Genomic DNA, 27,982 nt, shown 5'->3' on the forward strand with positions numbered 1-27,982 from the left:
CACCTAAATATATGTTTATACATGCCGACGACATAAAAATCCATATCCATATCCAGATATATGTACAGTTGACCCTGGCACAACACAGGTGTGAACAGTGCAGGTCCACTCATGCTCGGATTCTTTTGATAAATACAGTCCAGCATCGTCGTGTATTTTCCTTAGGATTTTCTTAGTAACATTTTCTTTTCTCTAGCTTACTTCCGCTTATTTTATTGTAATAATATAGTATGTGATAAATACAGCATACACGAGTCCATCGAGTACGTTATCGGTAAGGCAAGGCATCGGGTCAAACAGGGGCCTGTTGGTACTTAAGTTTTGGGGGAGTTAGAAGCTACGCGTGGATTTTTGACTTGCGGCAGGGTGGGCAACCTTAACGGCTAGCTCCTCAAGGGTCAGCTGAGCATGTATAATAGTGTATAATGTATAAGATAAATAGATAAATATAATAAGTTAAAATAGGCAAACAGGCTTAAGGCAGAGCAGAACAGTGACAGCGGCGGGAGGACAACGAGGAAGGTCCCTCTCCCCCTGGAGGACCCGGGGCACGATCCGGTCCCGCGCCGGGAGGAGGAGGAGGAGGCGGCGGCGGCGGCGGCGGCGGCGGCGCGGCTTGGGCCTTCCGCCGTTCCGTAGGCCTGCCGTCATTGGCTGCGCCGGAGACAGCTGACCGGCGGCGGCAGGCGTGGGAGCTTCGAGGATGGCGGCCGCCGCGGCGCTGATCCTGCCGGAGAGCCCCAGGTAGCCGCCAGGGGTGGCGCGGGCGGGGCTGCGCCAGGACGCCTCTGCGGGCTGTCGCCTTGGCTCCGAGGCGGGGCCCGGCCGAGGGGGTGGGCGCGGGGCTGGCGAAATCGCGGTGCGGCCCCGCAGGAGTGCCGGGCGCTGTGGGCGTCCCACCCTGTAGGCGGCTCGCCTCCGTGCGGCTCCGGTGCGCCCGGCCGCCGGGGTCGGTAGGACGGTGTGTGGTGTGTGTCATCGTTGCCAAGAGTGTGGCATCTGGAAAACCCAGGCCTGCCTGCAGTGGTGCTGAATCACGTGCAAAGCTCTGCCCTTTCTCTGTTTTCGGCTCGCTCTCGGGCCTGGTTATGAGAAAGGCTCGCAGGGGCGCCGGACGGTCGTTAATCCCTAACACGCGTCAGTATCCCTCTTCAATCCAGTTGGAATAGCGCTCAGGCCGGGAGTTTGGGGGTCACAGTACCTAGCCAGAATTTGGTAACATGGCTTTTGATTTCATTTTATTTATTTTTAGTTCATTTCTGCTTATGGTAGGTAAGGTCGGCTGCCCAGGGTGGTGATACAAAGTTCTCTCCTAAAATGCGGTTATTTAAATAGAAATGACTCCCATTTCATGAAAAATAAATACTAGAGCAGGTAGTGTGCGGATGCGGAAAAAGTGCTGAGGTCTACCGGTAAATAATTGGAGTTGGAAAGTAACTTCCTTGTCCCTGAATTGGGCAGGAATCTTGAAGAAGAGAGTTGTCATTTCAAAGTTTTTCCCTCTTTCTGGATGCGTTGAGTTCTGATGGCCGGTTCCTCCCGTCACATCAGTGTCCTGGTTAACACTCATCACATGAGTAAGCCATAACCAGTAGTGTAATTTAAAGTTGATTATTACCATTGAATCACAGTTTTTTTTTTTTTAAGATTTGATTTATTTATTTGGGAGAGAGAGAATGAGAGATAGAAAGCACGAGAGGGAAGAGGATCAGAGGGAGAAGCAGACTCCCCGCCGAGCAGGGAGCCCGATGCGGGACTTGATCCCGGGACTCCAGGATCATGACCTGAGCTGAAGGCAGTCGCTTAACCAACTGAGCCACCCAGGCACCCCATTGAATCACGGTTTTAAAACAACTGTGTACTGTTACCCCAAATGATTTTATGTGTTATATATATATGTATACACACACACACACACACACACACACACACACACACACACACACACATTCCGTTATCTGCCATGCAGCATTCTTTTCCTTGTATTTTGGTGTCATTGTCACGTTCCTCCTGCCATTCTTTCCGTAATTCCTCTTTGGGTTGGGTGGGTATTGAATATTCACTGCAGAGTTAATGCCGATCCTCACAGAGTGCAAACTTCCTCTAGTAGCCCGCCTTGCCCCCCCCCCCCAAAGAGAAACTGCCAAATGCACGAAGTATTTTTGGGAGGCATCTTTTGGAAATGTCCTGCCTCTGCTGGCCATCATCTGTTCTTCTTCATAGCAATCAGAGTTGTCGAAATGGAACCTTTGAGACAATAGCAATTGTAGACAAGTGTATTTATGGCAGGAACAGTTCCACTTGGAAAACTCATTTTAAAATTTTGTTTTACACATTTATTTAGCATGAAAAAAGCAGTGTCGCTGATAAATGCAATAGATATAGGAAGATTTCCACGATTGCTCACCCGAATTCTTCAAAAACTTCACCTGAAGGTTTGTATTTTTGCATTTCTATAGTTTCTGTACTTTTCATGTGATTTCTTGTGATTGCCCTGAAACTCTTTGTTTGTACTTGAAAAACTTTTTCTGAAGTATAGTGTTCTCCAGCGTGTCCTTGGCTCTCTAGGATATTTTGTGATTGTCCCATGGTCAAAAGTTTGGGAAATTCTCTCTTCATTAAAGTTAATCTTTTTTGTTATGGAACTTTTCAGAGTGTATATATTATATATATTTTTTTCAGAGTATATTTTATAGTAGTGTTTACAGTAAATATTTAAGGGTGAATATGAGGTACAAGATTTTCCAAACGTGTTTGACCTTGGAACTGTGGTATCGTGCTATATATTTTGGGACTCAGGTTCTGTGTAACATGCTTTGGGAAAATTCTGATTTCATTCTTCCTCTTAAAATAATGCTGTGGTTTTGCCAGCACCCAGTATTTAATCTTTCATTTAATCTGCCTCTTCTACTTTTATTTCAAGGGTGTGGTTATTTTGGACACATTGATGTTTAGTGATTCACGGCTCGGTCACTACTCTAAGTTAACTTCTGAGTCAGGTTATAAAAATTGAATTCCTTCCAACACATGTTGATGGTGCACCTAGTAACTAGTAACTGCTCTTGCCTGGTGGTGCTGGGCATCACCATTAAATGAGAACCTGGACTTTTTTTAGTTTTTATTTAAATTCCACTTAGTTAACATGCAGTGTAATATTAGTTTCGGGTGTATAGTGTAGCGATCCAGCACTTCTTAGCACACCTGGAGAACCTGGACCCTTTCCTCTTCTTTTTCCTGGGAGCCAGCCCCCTTCTGAGCCCTTTCTTCCCCTGACATGTCTCTTAAATCCAAGTTCTCTTCGTAGTCCTGGTTCAGATCTTTAACGTCCCTGCCATAGACTACGGTAACTGCCTTCAAACTGGTGTCTCTGCCAAAAGTCTTCTCCCTCCTGTCGCTGCTTCATAATGCTAGTCCATTTATCTCTCCAAATATTTTTTTCCTAAAAAACAAAAAACCAACAAAAAACCCCCAGTTGATCATATCTGTACAGTGTTTAAAGCCATCATTGACTTCCCATCGTGCCATGGGAAAAAGTTCAAAATCTTTAACACTGTATTATATTATAATCACCTTATAATAACAGTATAATATGGCCACAAGCTATATTATTCCCACTTTGCAAGTGCTCCAGTCACACTGGACTGTGCTCTTTTGCTAGAACATACTGTGAACTTTTCCAGCTCTATGTCTCCCTTACCTCAATGTCTTCCCTTCTATAGTGAAAAAACTATGCATCTTTCAGGGATTTGGCCCTCTTGCTCTCAGCAGTTTGTTTTTTGTGTTTCTAAAACAGTCAGTTCATTGTCACCTCATTTTAGTACTGCATCGAAAGTATTTGTTTTATGATGACAAGGTCTTTCGCTGACCTTGAATACCTTGAGTGTCATGTTTTAATTATCTTTACATTTCCCATACCTAATACCTTGGTGCTTATGCAGTGGGCGCTCAAGAGCTATTCTTGGAGTTAATTCTTTGCCTTGCATGGAAAACACAAAACAAATGCAGGCCCTCTAAATTCCTGGCTATAAGGAATCTGTGATACAGATGGAGAGACAGGAAGAACTACCACAACAAGCTAAAAGCAGCTGCATTTGTGGTATTTGTGATTCACAGTTACATTGCTCCCTCCGATACTGTTCTAATGGCTTTGTATTATTAATTTATCTGATCCTTACAGCAACTTTAGGAAGTAGGTACTATTGTCATCCTTACTTTATCCACGAAGAAACTGAGATGGAAATCAGTTAAATAATTTGTCCAAGGTCTGTTTCCAGAATCCATTCCTTTAACGCATTACAGTAAACCTCAGGAAAGAGTACAGAAAAGTATATAAATTAGTCTAAAAGCGAATGATGTAGGCAATCACTACAGAAGTTCTGCTTTGATTCCCTGAGCTGATGGCTGCCTTCTTACACTTATTAAACAACATGGGACAAAAAGCTCTTAGATACATCTTTTGTTCTTTATAGTGAGGGAGGATAGGACATTTGTAGGAAAACTGTGATATGCGGTTTGTCTTTGACCCTCTCCATCTAATCGAGCTGTGAATAAGTTAGTGTCTTATCTTAGAGTAAGTGGGTGGCCAGAGCATTCCACAGAGGTGCTTAAATGCGATGCTGTCAGGAGTGGGGAGTGGACATGAGAAGGTGAGGTTGTTGACAGCTGAAGCAACTGAGAACAAAAACTTATGTAGATGATAACTTGCCTGCTAAGAAAGAAAGGAAAGGTGCAATTTTTTTTTTCCTGGACAGTTTCAGGGAATGTTCTTCCAGAGGGGCTCCTATTGTGATAAGAGTGCTTATCAAATAAAGTTTGCAGTGATATTCAGGGTCTGCCAGCTTTCTTTTATGTACTCTTGGTCTGTTAAGTGGGCCTTTGCCTTGAGACAAGCAGAGCCCTTAGAACAGTGAAACCTGGCATGGGTAGATGGGTGAGGAGTTTTAGGGATTGGGTTGCTGTTCTAAATGTTATCAGCTTGACACTTTAATTTGCTTATGGGCAGAGGATATCTGTTTTTATCCAGACTGGTTCCTTGGATTCCCTAATTGGAATAAACATACGGAAAGTAAGCTGAGGTATAGAATATGGATGTGTCTCAGCATGAGTCTGGGAGTCCTCTTTGAACTGGTCATCTTCCGGCTCATCCTAGCATATAGAAATACTCGGGAAGTTTTTTTTGGGGGCGTTTTACAATGTGTGGAGGCTGCTGTTGGCATTTAATGCCCAGGAACTAAATGTCTTGCAATGTGCGGAATGGTCCTGCCCAAATTGCCTTGTCCAGCATCCTAATAGAGTCTGCACTGGAAAACACTGACAGAAGTCAGAGTAACTTCCATAGCTGAGGACTTAGAGATAACAATTTATGGCCTCTGAGTTAAAAAAAAAATGGCTTTCACAACTCATGCAATTAAAAAGACTCATGTACCTTGCTCCACTGGGAAGACTTATAGGTCATCACACAAAGCCTGTTGATCTAACTGTGCTGTATATCTCATTCTGAAAGATTAGCTCTCTGGATTTCTGGCCATGGCAGACTAGACCCAGCCAACTCGGGGATGAAGAAACGCCTGTGATGGGCATGTAGACAGTTTCAGGAATCGATGGCTGATCATGGAATGAAGTGGGAGAATTATGAAAATTAGACACAAGAAATTGAAATGCCCAGAAATCTGAGGGATTTTTTCTGAAATGAAAAATCATCAGTGTGCCTTAGGAGTTTTTTATGATACTGTACCACAGAATTCTGATGCTCATAATTGTGACCTGACTCATAAGAAATGAGTTTAATCCGATATACTGTGTTTATGAAAGTCTAGAATGGGTGCTATACATGTCAGAAAGATTGCTTTCAAAGTTTAAAATAAAAGATCTTTTATTTGATAGATTCACTTGTGGGTACCTCTCTTTTCCCCCATTATGACACACAGCGAAATCTCATTATGTGTTAATAACATAAAGGACAATCACAAGTGTGAACCCCAGCCTATAGAAATGCCTCAATTTTTCTTGGCTGTTACAACATATGGAGGCTGCTGCTGGCATTTAATGCCCGTGACTTTAAATGTCTTGTGTGCAGGAGAGTTGTGCACAAAGGAGCATTTGTCCTGCCTATTAGGACCAAAAAGAAAAGGTTGGTTTATCTAATAAATACATTTATTTTGTAGTTAATATAAGATGAAAGCCTTCTTACAAATTGTTTTATTGGGTAAGAATATACATATATTCACTTTAAATTATGGTATTTGCAGAGTACTAGTACTGTGCGTTCTTTCATGGAGGTCTTTGTGTGTATGTATGACTGTGGATGTGAGTCATAGCTTGGGCTCTGGACAGCAGGCCTCTCTGTCTCTGAATCCTTGCTCTGAGTTTTTAAAATCTAATTGCTTTTGTAATTGTTTAGATAATATGCTATCTTCATAGAATAGAGGACATCTCTCATTTTCTAAGGAATGTGACCTGATTTCTACTATATGTGAAACTAAGGTTAGTTCACTCATCATGCATATTAAGAAAATTAATTCTTCAAAAAAAAAAATAAAAAAAAGTTGGAAGAATGAATTTTTTTAGTTTGCTTTTTTTGTGCCCTTCTAGTTCAAAATTCTTAGACTGCTTAATTTAAGCATCTTGATAACGTGTTTTAAATTTCATAGTTTATGAATAAGTTTTTGTTTAAGAAATTTAAGTAGTATGGCAAACTGAAATGTGCCCTTGGCTAACTTTGGCCCTCCTTCTGTCTTAATTCTCCCCTGTATTAGTTATCTATTGCTGAATGACAAATTACCCCAAAACATAGCACCTTAAAACAATAAACATTTATTATACTCATAGTCCCTGTAGGTCAGGAATTTAGGAGTGGCTCCGCTGGGTGGTTCTGGCTCAGGGTTCTCAAGAGGTTGCTGTCAGATATTGTTTGAGCTGCTGTAATCTGAAGGTTTGGCTGGGGTTGGAGGATTTCCTTCCAGTATGGCTATCTGGTGGGAGGCCTCAGTTCCTTGCTACTCAAGCCTTTCCTCCCGACTTGGAGGTTGGCTTCTTCCAGAACCAGTGATCCAGGAGAGGGAGGTGTGTCCTTTCTATGACCTCGCCTGGGATACCACATAGCTTCAACATTTACTGTATTCTTCTTGTTAGAAGTAAGTCACTAAGTCTGGATCACATTCAAGGGAAAGAAATTAGGCTCCATCTTATGAAGGGAGGAGTGCTAAAGAATTTTCAGGTATCATAAAACCACCACACCTTCCCAGAGGTAGCCTTTGTTACCAATTTGGTTTTTCCATGTTTCCATCTTTTTCCATGTGTTAATAAATACAGATATGCATACACGTCCATACACATAGGAATGTGTAGTTTGTATGTTTTCATATACCTCCTTCACTTACCACTTTTATCAGAGATCATTTCATGTGAATCCATGTAGTACTACCTTGTATTCTTTATGTGTTGTTTTTCATTTCTGCTTGTGTGTGTGTGTGTGTGTGTGTGTGTGTGTATTTATGGCCTACTCTCTTTAAACATGTAGAAAAAAATCATTCATTTTTCATTTTATGAGACTGACATGCTACCTACTGCGCTAACGAGGCACCTTCATTTTTCATTTTAAAATTTAAGTTTCTTGGACACTTGCTCCCTAATTTTATAAACGTGGGCCTTAATTTTTTCCCATTGAGAGGATAAAAAAGAATGTGTCTCCTTTACCTTCTCTTTTACTCCCAGATATGTGTGGGTTGCTTTTGGTAGACAGAAATAAGTGAAATTGCTGCTTTTGTGGAAGCAAATAGAGGTATTTATCTACCCAAGGTTGTTTTTGGAGCAAGGTGTTGACTATATGTTTGGAATTTTGTGTACAGCTGTATTCTCTGTGTGCCCTTTTGCTCCCATATTTTAAGCTCCACCTTATTTTAAGGTTGCATGCCTGGTGTTCCGGTGGATGGGGGAAGATAAATATTCCCTGTACCCCTTCACTCCAAACCACTTTATTAATAGAATGCCCTTGAGAATCTTGAGAATGTCTCCCTCTCTCTTTTTTTTGCTGTATCTTTTTAAAAAATCTCCCTTCCTTACACATATTGGGGACACTGAAGTTTATTTTTCTACCTGCTCAGTCACTATCACTATTTTGTCAAAGCAGCTTATTTGATGTATGTTAAAAGGAATCAGAGTGACTAACTTGGAAGTTAAATTATAAATATCCATTGAATTTAATGGAACATGTGGTTCAGTGATTATATAGATATACATAATACTGTTATTATAGTCCTCATATTGGTAAACTCTGGTACCATAGGTCATTATTTCAAGAAGATATATGGTAGTCACAGAAATTCTGAAACTTTTAAGTCAAAACATTGCTCTTGAGGTAAGTGATGGGCATTTTGGCCAAATTAGGTTCATGATTTTCTCAGTCATAAAACAGGTAGTAGGGACTGTTAGTTCTGATGACTGGCCTCCCAAAATATGCTAGCTGAAGTTCCGACGCTGCTTTGGTTCAACAGCCATGTAGGTGTGCATCATCCTAAGCTGTCAAGGCAGGGACTTGTGGAACTTCTGAAATTTCTCCATATTGCTGTTAGGCGGAGGCAGCCGTAGGGAAAGGTGTTTTTAGTATGTGTTGATAGAGTAGTTATTTGTATTTTAAAGTTGTTCTAGTAGTGTACATTTTTCCTACTTTAAAACCAGTGTCTTTGGATCAAGGAGATTATTTTGGATATGAAAGAAAGGAGACTAGTCACAGGTTCTACTCAGATGGCTAACTATCTTCTTTGATATATTGATTATAAAATTAATGTGCATAATGTGGAAGTTTTGGAAAATATATATTAAAATTATAAAAAACTTAATTTCCTGCTTTATAGATGCTCTTGTAATAACCCACATTTTTGCGGAACTCCTCAAAACGAAAATTACTTGAATAACTATTTGTTTTTAGATGCCTTTCTAACTAGGGTATTGTGTACGTGAGGACATGAACAGTCTTTCTCTGTAGCACATAGTAAATACTCAGTAAATATATTTGAGGAAGATGGACATTAGTATTAATTATTGTTAACATTTTGGGGTTTTATCTTCTAGTATTGTTTTTTCTAAATGTCCATTTCTTTTGGTATTTACTATTAATTTCCACCTCCTGTAAATCGTAGAACTTAAAATATTTTTTTTTATTTACAGTGAGCTTGATTTGGCATGATCCAAATACTGAATTGTACTGTGATTTTGAGATATTGAAATTTACAAACACATCAGTTTCTTTCACCCTGGATTCACTTTTTCTTTCTGCTTCTCATCCATGTATGAAAACATGAATTTTCAGAGACTCTTGTGTCGAGTATCTAAGTTTTGAATACCTGAATGTGTGCTAACAGCTTGCTTTTTGTGTTGTAGGCTGAGAACAGTTTCAGTGAAGAAGAAGAAGAAAAACTTCAGGCTGCATTTTCTCTAGAGAAACAAGATCTTCGCCTAGTTCTTGAAATAATATCGTTCATTTTAGAACAGGTATTCTGAGTGCCCCGAACTTCCTAACCATGGTTTGTTTACTGCAAATTTGTACTGCTATGATAGGTATAATATTTTATTTCTTTAAAAAAAGTATACAGGGCGCCTGGGTGGCTCAGTCGGTTAAGTGACTGCCTTCAGCTCAGGTCATGATCCTGGAGTCCTGGGATCGAGTCCCACATCGGGCTCCCTGCTCGGCGGGGAGCCTGCTTCTCCCTCTGACCCTCCCCCCTCTCATGCTCTCTCTCTCTCATTCTCTCTCTCGAAAAAATAAATAAATAAAATCTTTAAAAAAAAGAGTATACAGATGGAAGCTATGAATATATTCTAATTGAGAATTTTAATGTAGTAAAAAAAACATCGAATGTATGGGTTTTTTCCTACAGTATTGCATTCTTCAAAAGAATGTGAATGTTGAGTAGCATGAGTAAAGTATTTGACAGCATGAATCAAGACTTCATTGACTTGAGGGCGTCTGGGTGGCTCAGTTGGTTAAGTGTCTGCCTTCAGCTCAGGTCATGATCTCAGGGTCCTGGGACTGAGTCCCACATCGGGCTCTCTGCTCAGCCAGGGGTCTGCTTCTCCCTCTCCCTCTGCTCTTCCGCCTGCTCATGCTCTCTCTCTCCGTCTCAAATAAAATCTTAAAAAAAAAAAAAAGACTTCATTGACTTGAGACGGGTATAAAACATTTTCATTTGTTGTTACTTGGTATGATAACTTGGAGAAACGAACACCTTTTATTTAAGAACTTTAATCAATGATTTGGGGGGATTTCTTTAACTAGGATGATAAATAAAACATTTAGAAGAGAAGTAGTTATTAAAAGGCCTTTTGTCATACTAGTTCTTCCTACTGAGCCGCCATTTTGCTTCCCTTGCTTTTGTCTGTGTTCAGCGCATTGTTTTTGTTCAAGTCCCATCTCTCACTGCCGCCACGACCCTTACACTTGGCAGTCTTCCCCGAATTTGGATGCCTTTTATCCTTGGCTTGTCAGAGTGGAGCACATCGTTAGTCTTTCATCATTTCCTGTGTGTCAACCTTCCCTAGCTTTTGAATTTGTGAGGGACCTCTCATATCTTTAGCTCATCTTCTATAAACCTAGCACATTGCTGCGCTTAAAACAGGGTCTCTGTAAATTCCTGAGGGTTGACTTAGTAGAATATTTGTGAAATAAAAGTTTAAATGGTACTGTAGCTTCATGAGCCTTCCAGTGAACAGGTGCTGGTAGGAGGACAAGCTCCCAGGCATCTACTCCATACAGCCTTCTACACATTGCGGATCATAAAGACGACTACTGTTCTTAACCCTGGGAGTTTTTAGTAGTAGTAAAGGATAATCAAGTAGGACAGAGCAACATGGGGCTTACGAGAAGGTTGTTTCAGAATGATGTTAAGAAAGAACAGATGTTATTGGAAATGTTTATAAGATTTTATTATACATTACCTAGGAAGTTGGTAGATGAAGGTAGTTTTGAGAAAGTGCTTTTGGAAAAATTTTTGTGGTACATTTCTTTGTTTTTTGTTTGTTTTAAAGATTTATTTGGGAGAGAGAGAAAGAGCATGGGGGTGGGCAGAGGGAGAGAGAGAATCTTAAGCAGACTCCCTGCTGAACGTGGAGCCCAACACAGGGCTTGATCCCACGACCCTGAGATCATGACCTGAGCCCAAGGGAGATACTTAACCGACTGAGCCACTCAGGGGCCCTGAAACATTTCTTTGAAATCGTTAAGTGAAATAAGGAGATGATATTTTCATTAGGGCACCATTTCCATAGCTAAAGCAGAGAGGAAGTTTTTCCATTAAGTGGTCTTAGGATTACTTAAAACACAGGCAAAAATGGAGAAGGGTAGCCCTGCATCTTCCAGTTGTGTGTATCATTATTGCTAAAATAAAAAAAAAAATCTACAGTAGAAATAGGTGCTATTCTTTTGATTTAAATCATTTAAAAATCATTTTGTGTTTGGTTACAATCCAATACTGGGGCTACATGTGCTCGCTTTCCTTCTCTCGCATAGGCGGTGTATCACACCGTGAAGCCGGCCGCTTTGCAGCAGCAGTTAGAAGCCCTTCATCTCAGACCGGACAAAGCAGAAGCGTTTGGCAACGCTTGGTCTTCTATGGGTCAAGAAACTGTTGAAAAGTTCAGGCAGAGGATTCTTGCGCCCCACAAGGTATGGGATTCTCTTACGTCCCCGATGTTTTTCAGTAAGAATGGCAAACGTTGTACTGTAAGGGTTTTAAAGGTGGTAATGTTTTGTAGAGAGGTAGTCAGGAAAAAGAAAGAGTAGATACAGTATTCCTATAAAATTATTTCCAGAACACATTGGCAACCACAGTGTGATTTAGTTTTAGTTGCCAGTTTAAAATTTGCCTCTGTGACTTCAGAATAGGAATGAGATGGTCCTTTTTTTTGTGTTTCTGAGTACTGGGGCAGAGTTGGTTTTTCTTGTTAACTGTGTACCCGTGTGTGAGATCATGGGATTATTTTGTTTTTGTGTGTCTGTGTCAGTGCCTAGCAGAACGTACTCAGTATTTCTTGAGCAGCAGTTAGTGAACAAAGTGAACACTGTGGGACAAATATAAAATAACAACAGCATTTCCAAGCTCTTCAGTAACCTTTAGTTAGTGGAGGTTAAGAGGATCATAGAGTTTTTGACCTTTTTCTCTTAGTAGGTTCTATCACATAACTGATTTTCAGGTTTACAACCCACTCTGTATTCCTGGGATCAGTGTCACTTGCATGTGGAGTATCATCCTTTTTATATGTTGCTATTTGACTTGCTAATATTTTGTAAAAAATTTTTCCATCTGTGTTCATGAGAGAGATCAGTCTGTGGTTTCCTGGTGATGTTTTTGGCGGGATCAGGGTAAAATTGGCATAGCAAAACCAGCTGGGAAGTGTTCTCTCTCCTCTGGTTTCCTGTAAGGATTTGTGAAGGGTTGGTATTACTGTGCATTCTCCCCAGCATCTGTGGGAGTGCCTGTTCCCCGTCAGCACTTGGTATTGTCAGTGGCTTTTATCAAAGCTATTCTACTAAGGTTTGTAATGGTATTTTGTGTTTTTAATTTGTGTTTTCCTAATAACAGATTATGTGTATGATCTTTTTATGTGCTTACTTGTCTCCACATATCTTCACAGGTAAAACGTCTGTTCAGATCTTTTGCCTGTTATTGCCACACTATGACAGATAAGGAAGTTCCATGATAGTAATCTAAAGGATAGTCTCAGGTGTAAATCCTAGCATATGGAAATGCATGGGAATGTTTTTGTTCTGGGTTGTTAAAATGTGGGGAGGGTGTTTGTTTTCCTTCTGTTGACTCTTTGAGTTCTTTTTTTTTTTTTTAAAAGATTTTATTTATTTATTTGACAGAGAGAGAGACACAGCGAGAGAGGGAACACAAGCAGGGGGAGTGGGAGAGGGAGAAGCAGGCCTCCCGTGGAGCAGGGAGCCCGATGTGGGGCTCGATCCCAGGACCCCGGGATCATGACCTGAGCCGAAGACAGACGCTTAACAACTGAGCCACCCAGGTGCCCAGACTTTTTGGGTTCTTTATATCTTCTGGGCATGTGTCCTTTCTCCAGTGGGGTTTGCAGATATTTTCTCCTCGTCCATAGCTTTCCTTTTTATTTTCTTGACAGTGGCTTTTGCAGAATAAGAGCTTTTAATTCTGATGAAGTTTGACTTATCAGTTAATTTCTTTTATCGATCCTGCTTTTGGTTTTGTATCTTAAGAATTTATAGCCTAATGCAATGTCATGAAGATTTTCTCTTTTGTTTTCTTCTTTTTTAAAGGTTTGTGTTTTACATTTAGCTCTAAGATCCATTTTGAGTAATTTTGTGTAAGGTGCAGATTAAGTTTCCTTTTTTTCTGCATAGAGATGTTCATTTTAGATGTTCGTTTATACACGTGCAGCATAATTTGTTGATAACATCCTTTTGTCACTGAATTGCCTTGGCCCCTTTGTCAAAAAACATTTGATGTATTTGTCTGGACTCTGTGTTTGGTTCCATTGAGCTCTGTGTCTATGCCAATATCCTACTTCCTTAATTACTGTACCTTTGTAGTAAGCCGTCAGATCAGGTATTGTAAGTCTGCTAACTTTGGGTCTTTTTTCATAATTGTTTTTGCATATTCTAGTTTCTTTGACTTTTCATATAAATTTGAAAAGCAGCTTTTCTAGATCTACAAAAAAATACGGCTGGGAGTTTGATCGAGATTATGTTTAACTTATATGGTTAGAGATCATTTTGGGGAGAAATGGCTTCTTAGCAGTACTGAGTATTGATTTAACTCTCCATTTATTGAGGTTCTCTTTGATTTCTTATATCAGTTTTGTTCATTTTTCAGCATACAGATCCTGCACATAATTTGTTAGACTTGTGCCTAAAAATTTCTTGTTTTTGGAGTTGTTGTAAATGGTACTCTTTTTAAAATTTTGGTTTTTAATTGTTTATTGCTAGTATGTAGAAGCACAATTGATTTTTGTATATTGACCTTGTATTCTATGACCTTGGTAAACTTGTTAATTAGTCATAGCAGTTTTTTTGTGGATTCCTTGTGATTTTCTTTATAGATAGTTATGTTGTCCATGAATAGAGACAGTTCATTTCTTCTTTTCCAGTCTGTTCAGCTTTTATTTGTTTTGTTGAGCTTTTTATTGTTTTTATTTGCCCTATTGCACTAAGTAGGACTTTTAATATGATGTTACGTAGGACTCATAAACGCAAACATCCTGCCTTGTTTCCAATAATTAATTAATTGAAAAAAAGATTTTATTATATTTTGAGAGAGAGTGAGTGAGTGAGCGAGCATGAGCAGGGTTAGGGGCAGAGGGAGAGAGAGAGAGGGGCAGAGAGCGAGCAGCAGACCCCACCCTGGACAGGGAGCCCAGTAGTTTATTTTTGCTTTTATTTCCCTTGCCTGAAGAGACACATCTAAAAAAAATATTGCCATGGCTGATGTCAAAGAAGTTTACTGGCTGTGTTTTCTTCTAGAAATTTTATGGTTTCATGTTTCACATTTAGGTCTTTAATGCATTTTGAGTTTAATTTTGTGTGTGGTCTAAGAAAGTGGTCCACTTTCATTCTTCTGCATGTTGCTGTCCAGCTTGCTTGTCTCCATATTTATTGAAGACACTGTCTGTTCCCCATTGTCTATTCTTGCCTCCTTTCTCATAGATTAATTGACCATATAAGCGTGGGTTTCTCTCTGGGCTCTCTCTTCTGTTCTGTTGATCTCTGTGTGTGTTTTTGTGCCGGTACCATCCTGTTTTGATTACCACAGCTTTGCAGTGTATCTTGAAATCTGGAAGTGTGATACCTCCAGCTTTGTTCTTCTTCCTTAAGGTCACTGCAAACATTTCATGTGTTTATTGTGCTTTGCATCTTGTAAAATCTTTTAATAGTCATAGTTTGTGTGGAAAATAAAATTGGGGCTTAGAGGGATTAAATAACTGGTTCAGGGTCATACAGCTAATCGGGTGGTGGAGCTGAGATTTGACACAGTCATCACACTCCTGTGCCATCATAGGGTATTTCCACCTAGATGTTAGCTCCACAGTTTTCCTGTGTCAGGCACAATTTTTTTGTGTACAGGCTGGTTTACATAGTTTTGTGTGTATGTACGATATCTTTGAAAAGGAAGAAGAAAAGACCTTATAAAGTGTAACTTTACCACGTCCCCCCCAAGTGGTCTGTGGTGAAGCTGACATGAGAATCACATCTGTTTCTGAAGCCTTGTTCCTTTTAAATCATGCTGCCTCCAGCAGCTGGAATGCTGTCTTCCTTTTTGGCTCTGATAAGTCTTTAGGCAATGTGTGAAAATAGAGCCCGTCATTTAAATTGCAACAAACGTAGATGGCAGAGACTTCTTAGGTAATGAACCAAAGGTGTATTTACAGTGACTGTTGTTTTGGGTGATTTAGGGGCTCACTCGCCTGAACTCCTCATGCAGTGCTTGCAGTGGTACATCTTTGGGTAATAAATCTCAATTCAAAGAGTCAGATTCAGTTAAGTTATACGTTAAAAATCACAGGTGCTTATTTTTAATTTCATTTTTAAAAACACCCCGGTTCATCTTTTATTGTTTAGGTCCAGTAAGTGAGAGACAGATTGAAAACTGATCTCAGTGGTAGCTTTTTGCCAGATATGATTGAATGATTGAAGGAATTGTAAAGTCTTACCCCATCTTTTTTTTTTTTTTAATGTACTTCATCTTAATCTCTCTGGAGACTTGCGACTGAAATGTCACCACTACTCATTCGCATTTTGTTTTCTTCCCTCTTATCGACGTTGCCTGTGTCAGCAGTATCCTCTTAACAGGGCTTTCTGTTCCTTTTTGTTATAATGCCTCTGTTACAACATTTATTAAATTGTGAATTTCCCTTCGGACCGATCTTAAATCCTTTATTCAGTTTTACTCCTAAAATTCTGTTCAGAGTTCTCCTACATATATTCCTAAACGTAAAAACTTACCTTTCAGAAATTATTGACAGATTTGTCTATTTTCTGAGACCTTGAAGTGGCAGAGCTGGGATTTGGCACAAATAATCACGGTTCTAAGCCATTAAGCTGTAACACCTAGGTGTTAGCTGCATGGTTTTTCTGTGTCCTGTGATAGTAAAGAATATTTTTATATTAATGATATAATCCCCCTCAAATAATTTTACATTCCGAATTAACTCTGCTCCTCAGTAACAGATATGATGATGAGAAATAGATGTGAGGCGTATTTTAAGCACTCTTAGTAGCCTGCTCTTTTTCTTAAGATGCACTTATATTTTTGTTAGGGAGTTTTAAAATATATATTTGACACTTAAATTTGTTTGAAGTAGGCTTACTGTCAATTTGTCCTATTAAGAGTGTTCTTAACATTACCAATTATGTGGCAAATTTATTCATAATATTTACTCATTTCATTGTATACTAATGAAATTTCATCATATCTTCCTGCAGGTTCTTAAGAAATTTCCATTTAAAAGTGGATAGCTAATGTTTCTAAGATCATAATGTTCCTATAACATTCTTTTTTTTTTTTAAGATTTTATTTATTTATTCATGAGAGACCGAGAGAGAGAGATAGGCAGAGGGAGAGGGAGAAGCAGGCTCCCAGCAGAGCAGGGAGCCCAATGTGGGGCTTGATCCCAGGACTGTGGGATCACAACCTGAGCTGAAGGCAGACGCTCAACCGACTGAGCCACCCAGGCGCCCTGTTCCTATAACATTCTTTTTTATTTTTATTTTTTAAATTTTATTTATTTGACAGAGAGAGATAGAGAGAGCAGGAACACAAGCAGGGGGAGTGAGAGAGGGAGAAGCAGGCCTCCCGCTGAGCAGGGAGCCGATGCGGGACTCGATCCCAGGACCCTGGGATCACGACCTGAGCCAAAGGCAGATGCTTAACGACAGCCACCCAGGCGCCCTCCTATAACATTCTTAAAAATATATCCCCTTTAAGCCATTATAGTACAATTTACTTTATTAAGTGTAACGCTAATTGTTTGCTTTAATTATTGTTAAATACCTGTTTTTTGTGTGGAGTATAAGAAATTAGACATTTGGATTTGATATTTGTAAAATTTACTGTATTATTTTGCTTTAGCATTTTCTTTAATATCCATATTATTTTATTTCTTTTGGAATTCTAAGGATGGATGAATAGCTTTATATAAAGAGGGCAGGAAAAGCATACTTCATGCGGCTGAATCTTGAAACACAGTATATAGCTGGGAATATGTATTTGAACACTTCTTCAAGATATAAATACTTCTTAACATTGTCATCTGCATTTATAGGAAAGGTATTTTGTTGTAATTATATCCCACATGCAAGTCAAATTTCTGCCTCTGTTGTTACTTTAGTTGTTGGCATGTTATGAATCAAGTGAAAGGCATATTTTTTCCATGTGCTGGGATTGACTGAATATAAATGTTTATGAGGTTTAAATGCTGCTAGATTTATTTATTGTCTTTTATTGAAATATAATTTACCTGTAGTAAAATTTAGCACAGATTTTAAGAGTTCAGTTTATGAGTTCAGAAATTATGTACACCCATTTCATCACCATGCATAACAAAATAAAGAAAATTTTCATAGCCTGGAAAATGCCTCGTGTTGATTCCCCCACTCTTGCCCTCACTTTCTATCACTGTAGATTGGTTTTGTCTCTTCTTGGATTCAATGTAAATGGACTCAAATAAATATGTCTGACTCATATCTCTTAACATAATATTTTTTTGGATTCATTCATGTTGTTACTTGTATCCATCATTTTTTTTTTTTTTTTTTTGTCGCTGAGTAGTAGTTCATCCTATAAAAATATCACAATTTGTTTATCCATACTCCTGTTGATGGACCTTTGGGTTGTTTCCATTTCTGGCTATTGTGAATAAGGCTGTTGTGAACATTTGTGTACAAGTTTTTTTGTGGACATATATTTTGTGGACATATATTTTCTTGGGTCAGTACCACTGAATGGGTTTGCTGACCCGTTGAGCCAGATCCGAGGCTTTCTCTTTTTTTGAGCAACCCATGCTTCATGGATTGGGGAAACTCATATAAATGTGAATCTGTCGCCTTGTGTGGTTCCCGTCCTGAGTGAGTTGAATTCCCTTAACTCCTGTCTGCTTTAAGTTGTTCTCCAATGCTCTCAAATCATTGTTTTTAAAATATTTTGTCTAGCGGTGCCTGGGCGGCTCAGTTGGTTAAGCATCTGGCTCTTGATTTCGGCTCAGGTCGTGATCTCTCAGGGTCGTGAGATCAAGCCCCATGTCGGGCTCTGCAGCTTCAGGATTCGCTCTCTCCCTTGCCCTCTGCCCCTCCCCTACTCTCTAAAAAATGATAAAAGAATAAAATATTTTGTCTAGTGGTTATAATTTTTATTTTTTGAAGAGTGTAATATGATATAAACTGTTCCCTACCATTATCAGATTAAGAACTCTAAGTGATTTTTAAATTAAATTTAATTTTTTTTAAAGATCTTATTTATTCATTTGAGAGAGAGAGAGAGTACAAGCAGGGAGGGGAAGCAGAGGGAGAGGGAGAAGCAGGCTCCCCACTGAGCAGGGAGCCAGATGAAGGGCTCGATCCCAGAACCTGGAGATCATGATCTGAGCCAAAGGCAGACACTTAACTATCTGAGCCACCCAGGTGCCCCACAAAGGTGATTTTTTAAAATTCTAAATCTTATTCTATCCCCACTTTGGTCCAAATCCACCAAAGGCTTTCCATGCGTTTTACAATAGAAGTCAAATTTCTTACGATTGCTTTTAAGTTTCCTCATGATCTATAACCTCCTCAGTCCACTACCTTAATCTTGTTGACTTTCACCTTTTAACCTCCTTCTCCTGCCTGACTTTGGTCACATCCAATCTCTTTACTTCAGAAGCACTTCTCCTGGAGGTTTTTATGGCTGGCTCCCTTTTTTCAGCTCTTTGTTGTAATGTCACATTTGTCATTGAGTCTTGCTCTGATCATAATAGTGAAAAAGGCCCACATGTCTCTATGGTACTTTGTTCATTTTTTTTAACATAACATTTATTCCCATCTGGCACGTTACATATTTTGTTTATTTTTTAAATTTTCTGTCTCTTTTACTAAACTGTAAGCTCCACAAGAGCAATTGTTCACTATTGTATTTCTATTACTTTAAATAGCCCTTGAGGGATAGTGGGTTCTTAATTAATAGTTGTTGAATGAGTAAATGCACAATATGTCTGCTTTACAAATTGTGCTATTTTGAAGTGCAGTTTATTAGGCTTTCTTATAAAGAAGGATATTTGTATTTATTGGAGAAAGAACAAATAAGGGGGTATGGATTATATTTTTTTATTTCCTAGTATTTATTTATTTATTTTTAAGAATTTATTTAGAGAGAGAGAGGGAGAGCACGAGTAGGGGAAGGGGCAGAGGGAAAGGAAGAGACAGAATCTGAAGTAAACTCCACGCTGAGCGTGGAGTCTGTCATGGGGCTCAATCCCATGACCTTGAGATCATGACCTGAGCTGAAACCAAGAGTTAGACACTCAACCGACTGAGCCACCTAGGAGCCCATATTTCCTAGTATTCTTTTTTTTTAAGTTTATTTATTTATTTTAAGTAATCTGTACCCCCAGCGTGGGGCTCGAACTCACAATCCTGAGATCAAGAGTTGCACGCTCTTCTGACTGAGTTGCCGGGCACCCCTCCCAGTATTCTTTTGTGTTTTCTCTTTGGTTGTACTTCAAACCTTTTGTGGTTCATTTATTTCATGGCTCTTGAATTTTGCTGGAATACTTGACTCAACCATTTACATTTTTTCCACAGAAGAATGGCTTTAGCTTGAAATGGAGATTCTCCAGGAAAACAAGGTGATGTCATTAGCTGTATTGCTGGAATCAATTTAAAGAGCTTTAGATCTAAGAGACCCTTAATCAGTCTTATTTGAAACAGAAGTGTGTTCTCTGCCTTATAAATAATTGCCTAAAGCCAGAACCATTAACAAATAAAGATTTTACTAACGCCAAAAATTGTGCTGTTAGCAAAATTACTCATTATGTGCATAGTATTCAAAGATCGCTAAATCAAGTTTATGCACTTTTTCAGAGTGTTGCCAATTGTGAGAACATTAGTTGAATGACATTTCAGTGTCCTCAAACTTGTGTTATCATTTTCATATGTTCTTAGTAGGCAGTGGGGGCCAACAGTTTGGAGGATGGTTCATTGATGTTTTCCCTCATCACTTTACAGCTTGGTTGTGAAGACCATGATTAGGTATTTTGGCCATGTCGGTGAGTCAAAAGTATAATGAAGTTCCATGCCACCCTAGCAGTGAGAACTAGGTTGACTTTAGTGGCATCTGAACTTAAGGATATAGGTTAGGGAGTATCCCTAAGTTGTGATATTTGTAATCAAGCATTTGTACCTCTTAACATGATTTGGTGTAGCATCAGCATTAAAGAAGGGCCTTGGTTTAGTCACTTTTGGATTTTTGATGTCTTCTGGAGATTGCCTAATGTGTAGCCCTGTGTGGTATGATTTATGCAGTATGTTTTGTCGAGATGGGCCATCACCTGGGTGCAGGGTAACTCCAGTATTAATTCAAGACATTTATCTGCATCTTTGTGATACATTGTCATATACTCACATCTGTGTAATATGGATATTATATTGCATAATAGTCATCTCTGAGGTCCTGGCATTGTCTTCATGTACTTAGAGATGTCACAACTGAGGATTCTTTCAATAGGATGCAAGCAGTTGTATGGTTTGGTCCTTGGAGGCTTATTGACCCCCGTTCTTGCCAATGACTAGATGATGACAAAGAGGGTGGTGGGAGTGGGCAGCTGGACATGTGCTCCCATTGCATCTGTATATTCTTCTATTATAACCTTTAGTACACTGTATCTTTTAAACATAATGTTACTACATTATAATTTACATAGTGTAAACTGCTTTCTTTTAAATTGTACAGTTTGAGGAATTTTGATACATGTGCACTCAGGAGATCACTCCCATCATCAAAACACAGGGCATTTTCATCACCTTCAAAAGTTCCCTCACGCCCCTTGGAAGTCCCTTTCTCCCCTAACCCGGGCCCAAGGAAACCACTGATCTGCTTTCTCTCCCTATAAACTGCATTTTCTAAGATTTTGTATGAATAGAATCAGACAGATGTACTTTTTTCTATCTGGCTTCTACCACTGAGTCAGATTTTGAGGTTCATCCATATTATTCTATGTGTTAGTTTGTGCTTTTTTAGTGTGGAGTAGTATTCTATCACGTGGATATATCACAGTTTGTTCTTTGATCTGCTAATGGATGTTTGGGCTATTTCTGGTGTTTGGCTGTTTTGAATAACTCTGTTAATGTTCACGTTTACATCGTTGTATGGACGTATCTTTTCTTTTTAAGATTTTACTTATTTGAGAGAAAGAGAGTACACAAGCAGGGGGAGAGGGAGAAGGCGACTCCCTGCTGAGCAGGGAGCCCCAGGTGGGGCTCAGTCCCAGGATCCTGAGATCATGACCTGAGCTGAAGGCAGACGCTTAACTGACTTAGCCACCCAGGCACCCTGGACATATCTTTTCATTTCTTACTTAGTGGTGGATTGATTGGGTAGCTGTAACTACCAAACAGTTTTCAAACTGGTTTTACTAGTTTACATTCCAGCCAGTCATTTTTTCACATATTGGTCAACACTTGGGATTGCCAATCTTTTAAATTTTAGTCCTTCTGATAGGTGTAAGGATAGTGGACGTAAAGATGTTGAATATCTTTTTATGTGTTTATTGGCCATTTGTGTATCTTCCTTTGTGAATGACCTGTTCAAATCTTCGCCCATTTTTGTATAGATTTCTTTGTCTTATTCTTACTGAGTGATAAGAATCCTTGATATAGTTTGGATACAAGTCCTTTGTCAGTGTATGTATTGTGACTATTTTATCAGTCTGTGGCTTGCCTTTCCTTTTTCTTAATGGTGCTATTTGAAGAACAGAATTTCTGATTTTGGTGAAGTCCAGTTTATAATTTTTTTCTTTTATGGTTAATGCTTTTAATGTTCCATCTAATATCTTTGCCTATCCCAGGATCACAAAGATTTTCTTTTGTGTTTTCTTCTAGAAGTTTGATGGTTTCAGCACTTACATTTAGGTCTGTGATGCATTTTGAGTTCATTTCGTGTTTGGTGTTAGGAAGGGGTTGTTGTTCATTTTCTTTCTGTTTAGATAGCTAGTTGTTCCAGCATCATTTACCTTGGCATCTTTGTCAGAATCAACTGATGGGTCTGCATTTCTGTTCTTTTGCCAGTGGTGCATTATCTTTATTGCTGTGGCTTTATAATAAATCTTGAAGTTTGGTAGTGTAGCTTTTCCAAACTAAAAAAAAAAAAAAAGAAAACTGCTTTGGCTCTTTTATGTCATTGCCATTCCATTTAAATTTTAGAATCAGCTTGTCAATTTCTATAGAAAGTGCCTGCCGGGTAGTTCATTGGATTGTCCTAAATCTGTAGATCACTTTTGCTGGAACTGACATTGTAATAATATTAAGCCTTTCAGTTCATGAACATGGTATATCTCCATATACTGGTACCTTCTTCAGTTTATTCCAGTAACTTTTGTAGTTTTTCAATGACAAGGATTTACACAGATTTTGTTAAAGTATATCCCTGTGCTATAGACTGAATGTTTGTGTCTTCTGAAAATTCGTAAGTTGAAACTTAACCTTCAAGGTGATGATATTAGGTGGTGGGGCCTTTGGGAGGTGATTAGTTCATGGGAGCAGATCCCTACTGAGTGGGATTAATGCCCTTATAAAAGAAACCAGAGAGAGCTGCTTTACCCCCTTCTGCCATGTGAGAACACCAAGAGAAGTCAGCAGGCCTCAAACCACCATGGTGGCACATTGATCTTGGACTTCCAGCCTCCAGAACTGTGAGAAATATTTATTATTATTAAGCTGTGTAGTCTATTGTATTTTGTCATAGCAGCTGGAACAGACCAAGACACTATGCTTTGGCATGATTTTGGTTGCTCCTACAAATGGGATTGTGGTTTTGATATTTTCTAGTTGTTTCTAATATCTTGAAATACCATTGATTTTTCATAAGAATCTTGTGTGCCGTAACTTTCCTGAAATCATGCACTAGTTTCTGAGCTTTTTAGTAGATTACTTGAGATTTTCTACATATATGATGTCATGTTACGTCAAAATTGTTTTTGTACATGTTTGTCTTCATCACTAGACTTAGAACTTTGAGGACAGAGGATTGTGAATTTATTCATTTTTTGTTACCAGAACCTAAGATGGTATAAAAGGCAGATCCATAGTTCTTGGTTTTTCTTCTTTTTGGCTGCTTTTTGAGGTCATGTTTGCTACTTTCTCCTCATTTCCACACTTTCGCATGGTACCAGGACTCAGTCCCTGGTTCTCTTCTATTTTCTTCTGTATTTTCCCTGGCAATTTCATCTAGGTATCAGGGTTTAAATGCTAGTTTATGAAAATTTTTTTCTCTAGCCTGGGCCTGCCTACTTGATAATTTTATTGGATGTCTAATAGGCATCTCAGACTTAACATTAAAAAAATAAATAAACTGATCCTTGGATCGTTCCTTTTTGAAACTATTTCTGTAGTTTTTCCATTTCAGTTAATGGTAACTTTGGTTTTTTTGTTTTTGTTTTTCTCCATTTGCACAAGCCAGTCTTTATCATTTTGCCATTGTTCTTTAAAAATGAATAGAAAACCAGGATGACCATCTGATTCTTTTGGTAAGAAGTGGAGGTTTCTTAAACTTAATGGAATTTATATAAAGATAGGAATCATTAGTATCCTGAAAGCACCAAGTTTTTTCTCAAATTGGATACTTGTGTTTAGGCTGATATCTATGTATATAATACTTAAGAAAACCACATACATAAAATGCTGGAAATTGAAGATTTGTCTTAATCCTAAGATATTATTTGTTATTAGCCATTGGGTGAGGGGACTTAACTTTGTTATGTTTTGAGTTTTAGGTACTCCTCCGGTTAGGACAAAAGTAGGGAACCACTTGCATTTCTTCTATTAAATTGCTTTGTAATTTAATCACATTTATAGTGTTATTCTGTTTGCAGATTCATTCTGAGTTCCACATGAGACGTTTTAGAATGCAACATTGTAAGTTGGGCACAACCAGCTTGAAAATGGGGAATAAAATTTGGGATCTCCTGGAGAGCCTCCAAATGATAGACTGTGTAACATTTTGCTAATTTGATTAATGAATCTTTATGAGCTGATTATAAGTACCTTCTTCATAGTTGATAGCATTTTCTTTCCAAAGAAGGTAAAAAATTGAGCAGTAGTCATCTGTATACTCTTACTGGTATATAGAACGTTTCCAGTGAAATGTACTCCTAAATTGGTAGTGTCATCTTGTGTCCTTTGGCCTGTATTGCTTGAGGAAATAAATCTCCATACGTTAAAATGGAAATAGTGGAAACTTCTCTGTTTTAGACAAATGTAAAAATTACTCTGACTCTTATCATTTTAAACAAAGATTAATTGCACATGCATACATATACCCATGCTATTATTGAGAGATCATGAATATGACCTTTTATATATTCAAAAATTGATTTTCCCAGCAGGTATTGCTTTCTTGTGATACATATTTATAATGAGAAATGCTTCAAAGAAGCTAACCTTATTAAACATATTACATTGAATTGAAAAACTCCCTTTTCCCCTGTGTGAAAGATGTGAAAGAAGTTCTTATCTCATGCTTTATTTTTATATGTGTAATTTTTGGAAACAAAGAATATGGAAAAGCCACTTAGAATTACAGGGACCTTGTAGAGCAGTAGGTTTTCTTTAAATGCCATAATCTTGGGCGCCTGGGTGGCTCAGTTGTTAAGCGTCTGCCTTCGGCTCAGGTCATGATCCCAGGGTACTGGGATCGAGCCCCACATCGGGCTCCCTGCTCCACAGGAAGCCTGCTTCTCCCTCTCCCACTCCCCCTGCTTGTGTTCCCTCTCTGGCTGTGTCTCTCTGTCAAATAAATAAATAAAATCTTTAAAAAGAAAAATAAATGCTATAATCTTGTACCTAAGAATGAGGTGTAAATACGAATTTAGCAGAATTTCCATAATTATTTACATTTATTAATCATCTTTCTCCTCTTCTTCATGCTGTTCCGTATTTAAGTGAATTAGCCTTTTGATAATGATAGATATACATGCAGTAGGACAAAGTAATACAGAGAGATCTCATGTACCCTTCACCCAGTTTCCCCCAGTGATAACATCTTGCACAACTATAGTACAACATCACAAGCAGGACAGTAACATTCACACAATCAAGATACAGGACATTTTCATTACCACAAGGTTCTCTCATATTACCTTTTTTTTTTTCTTTTGGTCTCATGTTACCTTATATGGCCATACCTTCTTCCCTTTCATGCCCATCCCACACCTTTCAGGTAACCATTAATTTCTTCTGTATTTCTATAGTTTCTGTGATTTCAAGAAGTGTAATATATATGGAATCATACAGTATGCAATGTTCTGGGGTTGACTTTTTTTTCCACTTACCATAATTTTCTGGGTATTCATTCTGATTGTTAGAGGGTTTTGTTTTGTTTGTTGAGAGAGAGAGGTGGGGGGAGGGACTGAGAGAGGCAGAGAGAGAATCACAAGCAGACTCCTCCCTGAGTGCAGAGCCCAACACGGGGCTTGATCTCACGACCCTGAGATCATGACCTGAGCTGAAATCAAGAGTCAGACGCTTAAGCAACTGAGCCACCCAAGCTCCCCTCCGGTTGTTAGAGGTATTAAATGTTTATTCCTTTTTATTGCTATGTAGTATTCCCTGGTATATACGTGAAACAGATTACTTAAGCCCTTAGCTTTTGAAAGGTATTGGAGTTGTTTTCAGTTTTTGTTGGTTACAAATGAAGTTGCCGTAGACATTTGTGTTTAGGTTCTTGCATGAACAGAAGTATTTACTTCTCTTGAACAAATACTCACGAGTGCAGTTGCTGGGTGGTATGGTAGTTATATGTTTAGTTTTATAAGAAACTCTCCAACAGTTTTCCAGAATGGCTATATCATTTTGCATTCTCATCAGCAGTGTATGAAGGATCCACTTCCTCTGCATCCTTTGCAGCATTTGGAGTTGTCACTATTTTTTATTGTAATTGTTCTGATAGGTGTGCAGTGATATCTCATTGTGGCTTTAACTTGCATTTCTTGGATAACTAATGATGTTGAACACTTTTTCTTCTTTTATTTTGCCATCTGTATATCCTCTTCAGGGAGATGTCTCTATGCCTTTTGCACATTTTCTAATTGGATTACTTCTTAAAAAAAACAAAAAAACTATTACGTTTTGAGAGTTGTTCTTATATATTAGAGACGTATCCTTTCAGATATGTGGTTTGCAAATGTTTTCTTCCAGTCTGTAGTTTGACTTTTCATCCTCTTAATTAAGGTCATTTGCAGAGCAAAAATTTTTCATTTTGTTGAAGACCAATTTATCAATTTTTCTTGGAATGGATTTTGCTTTTGCTGTCATGTCTCAGAACTTTTTCCCTTGCCCTAGACCATTTAAGCACTCTTGGCTTAGTTTTTCTTTTTCCTAAAACATTTGTAGTTTTATATTTTTTATTTATGTCCATGATCCCCCCCCTTTTTTTAAAGATTATTTATTTGAGAGAGAGTGAGAAAGAGAGAGCATGAGCAGGGGGAAGGGTAGAGAGAGAAGCAGACTCCCCGCTGTGTAGGGAGCCCGATGTGGGACTTGATCCCAAGAGCCTGGCACCATGACCTGAGCTGAAGGCAGACGCTTAACTGACTGAGCCACCCAGGCGCCCCCATGATCCCTTTTGAATTAATTTTTACATAAGGTGTGTGAGTTGGTTGAGGTTAATTATTTTGCCTGTGGTTCTTGAGATTCTTAGATCCTTGATTTGAGATTTTTCCTCTTTTCAAATTTAAGTATTTGGTTCTTTAAGTTTTCTTCTCAGCATTGCTTTAGCTGTATCCCACAAATTTTGACATGTTGTGTTTTTTATTTTCAAGAGTTCAATGTATATTTGGATTTTCCTTGAGACTCAGTGATTATTTAAAAGTGTGTTGTTTAGTTTCCAAGTGTTTGGAGATTTTCCTCTTTCTGTTATTGATTTCTAGTTTAGTACTATTGTGATCAGAAAATACATCCTATGTGATTTCAGTTATTTTTATTTGTTAAGGCATATGTTTTATGGCCCATAATATGGTCTGTCTTGTATACATTTTGTGGGTGTTTGAAAAGAATATGTATTCTGCTTTTGTTGAGCAAAGTGTTCTACAAATATCAGTTACATTTTTTGGTTGATGATGTTGTTGAATTCTTTAAAGCCTTGCTGATTTTCTGTCTAGTTATTCTATCAGTTGTTGAGAAACAAGTTTTGAAGACTCTAACTATAGTTGTGGATTTGTCTAGTTCTTTTAGCTCTGTCAATTTTTGCTTGACATATATTGCAGCTCAAAGACCTTTAGCGTTGTTATGTCTTGGTGTATTGATCCTTTTATTGTTATTTAATGTCCTTCTCTGTCTCGGATAATTTTATAGCCCTCCCTGCTTTGTTTTGATTAATGTTTGCATGATATATCTTTTTCCATCATTTAACTTTCAAACTGCCCATGTCATTATCTTCAGAGTATTTTTCTCCAGACAGCATGTAGTTGTGTCATTTTTAAAAAATTGAGGTTCGGGCGCCTGGGTGGCTCAGTCATTAAGCGTCTGCCTTCGGCTCAGGTCATGATCCCAGGGTACTGGGATCGAGTCCCACATCAGGCTCCCTGCTCTGCGGGAAGCCTGCTTCTCCCTCTCCCACTCCCCCTGCTTGTGTTCCCTCTCTCGCTGTGTCTCTCTCTGTCAAATAAATAAATAAAATCTTTAATAAAAAAATAATAAAAAATTGAGATCCACTTGGCCTATAACATTATATCCATTTCAGGTGTGCATGATTTAGTATTTGTATATCTTGTGAAGTAATCA

General features: G+C 38.6%; 1 protein-coding gene across 3 annotated transcripts in view; it reads left to right on the forward strand.

The window, feature by feature from the left end:
* The first annotated feature begins 674 nt into the window (after positions 1–674).
* Positions 675–27,982, forward strand: part of COMMD10 (COMM domain containing 10) — a 189,624-nt gene continuing 162,316 nt past the window's right edge. For all 3 annotated transcript variants that reach the window (XM_028092648.2, XM_028092647.2, XM_028092649.1), the window contains exons 1-4: positions 675–744; positions 2,345–2,435; positions 9,379–9,489; positions 11,504–11,659. In XM_028092648.2, coding sequence (XP_027948449.1) covers positions 704–744; positions 2,345–2,435; positions 9,379–9,489; positions 11,504–11,659 — 399 coding nt within the window. In that variant the 5' untranslated portion in view covers positions 675–703. The remainder of the gene's footprint in view (positions 745–2,344; positions 2,436–9,378; positions 9,490–11,503; positions 11,660–27,982) is intronic.

This window comes from Eumetopias jubatus, unplaced genomic scaffold (assembly GCF_037043125.1).
Source record: "Eumetopias jubatus isolate StellerSeaLion01/CBP00866 unplaced genomic scaffold, mEumJub1_p1.0 scaffold_5, whole genome shotgun sequence".
In the NCBI taxonomy this organism is placed as follows: domain Eukaryota; kingdom Metazoa; phylum Chordata; class Mammalia; order Carnivora; family Otariidae; genus Eumetopias; species Eumetopias jubatus.